This window comes from Montipora foliosa, chromosome 8 (genome assembly GCF_036669935.1).
Source record: "Montipora foliosa isolate CH-2021 chromosome 8, ASM3666993v2, whole genome shotgun sequence".
Classification (NCBI taxonomy): Eukaryota; Metazoa; Cnidaria; class Anthozoa; order Scleractinia; family Acroporidae; genus Montipora; species Montipora foliosa.
In genome coordinates, this window is record NC_090876.1 from 28,290,374 (window position 1) to 28,297,873 (window position 7,500).

Below are 7,500 nucleotides of genomic sequence, written 5' to 3' on the forward strand. Positions count from 1 at the left end.
TGACTCAAAATGAGTATAAAAGCAGACATCAAGCTCGTGATGCTCATTTGGAGCATATGACTCATTTCTGCCACAACTGCCACACATCGTTTAGTCGAACTTACGACAGAGACTGTCATGAGAGGCAAGGTTTTCCAAAAAGCACAGACCAGGAATTTGTGGAAGGCGCAACAATGGCAGACAGATTTCGGGAAGTACCACCATATGCTCCCTTGGAAGAGAGCAGTGAAGATGAGGAGCTAAACCAAGACGAAGGGGAAGAGGAAGAAAAAGACTCTGATATGGACGTGGTCTTCAAGTCTGAAGATGAATACGTTAGTGACTGGGACTCACATTACAAAAATCCTTGGGAAATGCTGTGCCAAGAAGTGAAAGAGTCACTGACTTTAATTAGCTATGACAAAAAAGTCAACACTTTATTGGAGGAGGGGGCCCTGTTACCAGTTTACAGAAAAAGGTTGTGAGGGCTGTACTAGCTTGCACTAGTTTTAACGTCTAAAGCATGACCCTGTGCATAAAGACATTATGAAAACCCAACACTGTTTCATGGAGGAAGATTCTATGGATGTTGAACAGGCCACAGACGCAGCTGTGGAGTGATGAAAATTTTTATTGAACAGGATGTTTGTGCCATGCCTAATCCCCACACAAGAGGAGGAACAAGAGGATAAAAGTGACTAAATGACCCTCGTACCTGAGTGTTCAAAGCACTTTTTTTTATAATTTTGTAGTTGTGGTGATAGTGCTTGGATTTGAGAAATTATTATATTACCTTCCCGGACTACTGTCTGGGCGTGCAAAATAATTTGGATATCAACGTGACTATTTGATGGATTCCTTGTATAAAATGTCGAAAAAAGTCTACCTGTACAGATTCAAAAGGTCAAAAGGTCAGCCTGTACGCTTACAACAGGTCACAAGAGTCTGCCTGTATGCTAACAAAAGGTCCCTTAACTTCTCCTGTCCCTAGAGTCGCATTCGGGAAGAAGACGCCAGATTCCATTTTATCCCGAACGAACGTAAACTGAGACGAAGCCAGCACTAGGTTGTGTCGCACATTCCTGTTTGTAAATAATTTTTGTTTGTTTTTATTAAACCGTTTTATTTGTAAAAAATCCTATTTTGTCTTGTTTTTTTCGCTTGAACTGTGAGGGGTCTGGGACTCTGTGACATCATCCCTCTTGACCAATCCCCTCTTTGATGATGTCATCCCATCCTCCTTTGCATCCCTCTTTATTTTACCTCCTCCATCCCTCTTCACCTCAATATGCAACATGGATGCTTGCATGTCGGTTTCCCAAAAATCCATGATGGCATTCATTGTCACATGATTCCCATAAAAATGACATGTACTACACAACCATTGAACACATGCATACATTATCGATCTCTGCTGGGGGTAAAAGATTGTCAAAGTATAATGCATAAATTATCCATCTCTGCTGGGGGTAAAACCAAGCCGAAGGAGCCGACACCACTACTATTTGCTAACAACAACGTTTTCAAAACATTTGAGGGCAAGTCTCCTTTCCATGTTGGCTCTGAGGGTCACATTTTTAAACCTCCATAAAAGCCATTTGTGCAAGTCACAAAATTGTTAACAGTATTTGACATGTTCCTTAGGGCCCCCCCAACACATCTACATGTAGATAGGCGGCTTGCTTTCTTCATGAATTTCCATGGGACTTTATTTTGCAACAATTCCTCACTCACTATATTCTTGATTCTCTAATCTTGAAACTTGATTCTTGAAAACACGGAGGATCCTGTACGAAGTTTCACGTCGAGACTGTCAATACCTTTGACCGCTACTGTCCACTCACCCTACAAGGAAGGGGCAAGGGTTTTGCTTTGGAGGAAGATGGGGGGTACTTTTACACTGTGTTACAAGATTAACAGCAACTTATTTAACGTGCCAGTTTGTGCACAGATTTTGCTCTTCATTTGCCTTGGATTGAATATTTCGTATACTCTGGTTTAAATTCTCTTAAGTTGAAAGGTGGGAATTTTTTTTAATACATTGTAGGAGTCACAAGAAACATTGGGACATTTGGTAGCAATAAAGAACTTTTTTATATTAACAAGTTGCAGAGTTCACTTTTCAGTGTTTTTAGGGAACATAAGCTTTCAACTGTATCAGAAAATCTTTCTAAAGTGATGGAAGTACATTTAGATATCAGGGATATTTTGTTTCTCCTTGTTTCTTATGCTGTGATCATAGAGTAAATAGTTGTTCAGGTCCATTTTCCCTGCAATGTTGCAGGGGAATCTTAAATTTTTCAAGAAAGAATCATATTATCTGAAATAAAGCAAAGTCAGTGACTTTTATATGTACATCAGCAGTTCATGTACTGACAGCAGTGAATTAAGACTAAGCCCTTAGTGCAAAGAAAGCAAACTGCATTTTTTCTTTTTAAGGTAAAGCCTCTAAATTGACACAATCTGTATTAAACGGAATTGCACAATAATTGGCCAAAATCACAAGGGAATTAACGAGAAGGGGGAAGTGTGCTACATGTACATCTCTGGTGATTTTAGTCTAGATCTATTACATTTTCAAACTGATTACTGCACAGTTTGTTGACAACATATTCTCTTTTTGTTTTCTTCCTCTGATGACAAAACTGATGCTCAGCATTCTGCAATGCTAATCGACAATACAGTATACATGTATTTACAAACAACACACAGACCATTTGTCCGTCATGCAACACCGCGCGCCACTTAAATGCAAATAAATTATTACTTGCTGTTTCTGAGTGTTTCTTTCTCTCTCTTAGTTATCTTAATGTACTCGAGCGTTTTTTAGCCTTTTTAGGACACCCTGGTCCTGGAGTAATTGGCTTATGCTGTTGCGGGTTCCAACCTTACCTAATTTATTTGTTTATTCATTGTTTATTTCATTAATTGTCTCTGTATTTAAGGCAAAATTTATAAAATAAAATAAAATAAAAATCCATCAGTTGTTATGGTACTGATCAGCAAATGTGTACTGACAAATGGCAATAAGTAAGCGTGGTAAATGACTTTGTCACTGTTATTTCTGTCACACAACATTCAAAGTTGTAAGAAAGAGAGTGTCATGGTGCCATGTCTGTTTGATTTTGACTAGCAGTAAGTTTCCCAGGTCTAACGTTCCTTTTATTTCCACTGTTTACAAGGGGTCTTAGGTCTGAGGTTTTAGTTTTGTTAATAACACCCCTTAATTTCCAGTGTGGCTGAAAACGTGACCATGTGTTATAATTTATGTGCATGGTCTGCAACTTAGGTAGAGTGGGTATCCTATTCAACAAGCAGTGAATCAAGAATCTCCTACCTACAAGTACACTTTGTACAGTACAGGGGACTTTGAGTAAAAATGAGACTGAAATTTATATGATAAAATCAACCTTTTGTTGACACAACAGATTGGCTGTTGGATAGAAGGCACTGTGATGTGAAATGGCAGGCAGCTGTTTTAGAAATCAGAGAGAAAATCAATTCAGCAATCCAAGACATGCCACCTGTGGAGGAAATTACTCAGCTTCTTTCTGGAGCATGTGAGTTTTTAATAATGACATGTACATATTTGTGTCACGGTCTGTACATCGATAGTCATATTATACATCAAAGTGGTACTGTAGATACAGGAACAGATAGAGGATGAGTGCATATATCCAAGATATTACTGGTTTGCCAGTATGGCAATCCCAGTCGGAAAATGGGTGGGATTTGTTGGTTTTGTTTATTTTCTTCATTTTGATTTTTTTTTCCGTGTCGGTAAAAGTCTTGCCTGTCACTCCCCTGCTAAGTGGTGTCTTTGTGCATAGAGCCTTCTCCAAGTATTTTCTTAGGATCGAGAGGGTAATGGAAATGCGTAGATTTCTCTGTTGGACACAGTAGAATATTTAACTTAACCTGCAATGGTGTCCAAAGTCTTGTAACGCGAATGGCGTCTTAGTGGATCTTTTAACAAAATATACCCTTTTGGAGCACGATAATGGAAAGTCAATTGGATAAACAACAGAGGCAGTGAAAAAGAAATATTTGGAATCTTGAAAGCGTCTAGTAATGGACTTCAACAATTATCTATCGCTTGTTGAGCCGAAATCAAAGTGAGCTGTATTTCCTTCAACAAGTGTGCTGTTACATAGAACACTGAAACCAAATGGAAAACTCTCTGGTAACTTATGGGTTCAACAAAGACAGAGAACAAATCAAACACCTTAAGTGGATCTGCGATCAACTCTGCACAGTCTTCAGGTTAAAAAAATAATTGGAAATGTGACAGCCAAAAATTATTATTTGAAAGAAAGCTTGTCGTCTATTTTGTGCTTCATTATTCAAGGAAAAGGTTCTTCATGGAAACGGTTTCATCCTGAAATTTATTTTGTTCCAATGTTGTGGCATGTGCGTATATTTGACACGATTGAGTTTCTTGTTTTCACGCACGTAATGAAATAGGAAGGGGTTTTGCCTCTAATAGCAAATATGTTGTTTGTTTCTAAAACGTTTTCGCTGGAAAAGTTGGCCTTTATGAATTCACCATTTTTATAATATGCGAGCTTAACTGGATAGTTTTTATGGCAATAGTAAAGCATTTTCTTGTCAAAATGAGGTTAGCGTCTTTCTGGTGTGTTAACTTAAGTAAATATGACATGTGCGCCTCATGAGTTTGTATTTGCCGTCTTACGTATATGACGACGGGTCACACGCGCAACTTGATTGCCCGATTATGCATAAACATCCCATTGAAAAAAACTTGTAAAATATTCGCGGACCTGTCGATTTCTCTGAAATTTGAAAGGATGATTGCTAACGAATTGAGAAAGATTTTTCACAATAACTAAAAATTCCTGTGTTAAGCATGAGAATTCGACGACGAGGTTAATGGGACTAAATTTGTTGTGTGCGTTGCTATTTTTGTTTTGATTGTTGTGCAAATTTTGACAGAATATTAAATTATGAAAAAATAGATCGTTAAAAAAAATCTTTATTTTTAGCGGTTATTTGAACAAACAAGATGCAACACTTGACGAGAAATAATATTTTTGTTAATATTTGAAAGAAGAAAAAATTGCCGGCAATGGGGACGCGGTGAAAATGAGTTAACAAATTTGCGATCAACATTCTTGTGAGCACAGGCAGCCCAAGCTTGGTGTACGATTTATAGACTTTGTATGACTATTACTATACTATTACTGTGACTATGACTATTACTGTGGTCTATTATTACAGACTTTTTTTATAGATCATAGTTTTCTTAAAGTTGAAAAATTAAAGATGTAATGCACTCTTGTGCATAGGTTTTCTTTAGAGTCATGCACTTAATCCCTGTTTGGTGCAGTAAATCATAGTGAGTGGTTGGGAGTTGGGAAGGGGATAATTAAGCAGCAGTTCGGTTCACAAATTGAAGCCCTATTTACTGTGGTTATTTCCTGGATGGGTGACTATGGTCCTACAATGCAGATCAAAAGGCCTTGGAACACGGCTAAAAGAAGGACTAGTATTGACCAAGGTATTGTTTCAAGGAATCCGAGAATTCTAACAGCTTGAAATAATGTGTTAAATGGCTGTGTCAAAAAGTGGGACAGGGACAGGGGATGTGTGGACTTGGGGACGCATTTTTATCATTTGTTTAACTTTTCATCACATTTCACAAAATCCTCGTCTGTTTATCGCAACTGTGTTGTACCCCAGTTTTAAGTTCCTCATTTGTACATGTACAATGTGAAACAGAGGGTGTAGTAAAGATATGTAGAATAGTTTATTACTCGTCTTCATAAAAAGGTGACTTTCATCATACTACTATCAAGTTACATATTAGAGTAATTTAGGTAAAAGGAGGGGACACATTTTTTTGCATTAGGACCTATTTGACATAGGCAACATGAACGAAACATTGGTATGACCATTTCTCAGATCATTTTACAATTGCCAAGTATATCAAGGCTTGAATATTTAAAAGTACTTCCACTTTCTGCATCCTAACCTTTTCATTTTTAATTATGCATTTCACTTGTAGTTGTCTGTGTCACGTCACATTTCTTGATTGAAGACGTCTTAACGCTTGTTTTTGAGTTTGGGGGAACGTTTACCCTGAAAAATTCCTGATAACAAGTCATTTTGCTTGAAACTGCTTAAAGCTACGATTAACATATGATTATACCTATTAATGAGATATCATTCATTTTCATTGTGACCTGTATGGACACTTATTATGTACAGTGTACCATTTCCATTAAGATAGGCATATGATTAAAAGGCAGAGTGATAAAGCCTTGAGAGCAAGGTAGCTTAATTGATATAAGATGACTTTTCCATCCTTGTTTGTGATAAAAGATTTTAACTGTTTTTAGCCGTTAAAAATTATGTGACACATTTCAGATGAAAGAGCGAGTAGAAAGCTAAGCAAGCTAACGTTGATTGGATAAATTTTTCCTCGTAAAACAAAAATATGCCAATTTATGAACTTGGTCAAGCCTTAACACACTTCAGTCAAGAGTTACTGTACTTAGCTTCTGGCCTGGGGGCGGTACTTAAAGAATTTCTGGGTGGGGGATGTGCCACTAGGACCCTGGAACCCTTAACCTGTACCAGAGCTGGTTCAGCTGAATTTTGCTACCCTGTACCAGAGTAAACTCCCCAAATCCTCCTTATCATAGAGAAGCTGTTTTTCAGAAACTACTGAGGTCACTGTCTAGCCGAAACAAAACCTATGTACCACAATCGTTTCTCACTCAAAAAATGATCTTTTTATACTTGTTCAGTTCGTTCAGTCTTTTTCTGGTTTCCTTAGTCTAGATAAAATCTTCAACCAACTGGTCATTTCCGTGAAAAATTATACCCTATTCTAGACACAAACACTCTGATTTATGTACACTATCCTAGAGTAAACTGCTTGAAAACCATACACTTCACAGTGGCACATACCTACATCGCTCATATATGGCAGTAACCCCCCCTCCCCCCTCCCCCCTCCTGGGGGATTTCTGGCCCTGTGATGACGAACAGTTTCGACAATATCAACGGTGACAACCCGAATCTTTCATCAAAGGTAACAAATTGAATAAGTGCCAGGAAAGATGCAGTCACAATGCCACCAACAAGAACATTGACACGGTATTTAAACTTCAGTTACAGAGAAGTAGTCATAAGGGTCAAGTTTTTGTGCAACAACAACAACAAACGCTGAAATGTGAAATTTTCAGCTGCAATGGGCCATTAGGTCTTCTGAGTTGTTGCACAGTCAAGCTCTGTGACAGGTGGCGAGAATGAACTTTTGGAGAATCCCATTTTTGAATTTCGCTGTGTATTTAGCTGGTACTTGAAAAGCATACAGTTGATCATTTTTGCAAAATAACATAAGCAATTCAACTTTCTTGGGGATGTTCTCCCATTTCTGAAATTCTATACTTCGAGAATGTGTTGTAGGATTAATTTGCACTAATTGTGTGCAACCATACAGCTCATTAATAATTTATGAGAGAACAAAACTATTTAGAATATCTCGTACAGATT

The 7,500-nt window shown here is 37.8% G+C and overlaps 1 protein-coding gene across 1 annotated transcript in view; it reads left to right on the plus strand.

The window, feature by feature from the left end:
• The window catches only part of LOC138012553 (CDK5 regulatory subunit-associated protein 3-like), a 130,242-nt gene that overhangs the window by 23,496 nt on the left and 99,246 nt on the right, over positions 1–7,500 (plus strand). Inside the window, exon 3 of the mRNA XM_068859355.1 lies at positions 3,408–3,539. Within this exon, the coding sequence (XP_068715456.1) occupies positions 3,408–3,539 (132 nt within the window). The remainder of the gene's footprint in view (positions 1–3,407; positions 3,540–7,500) is intronic.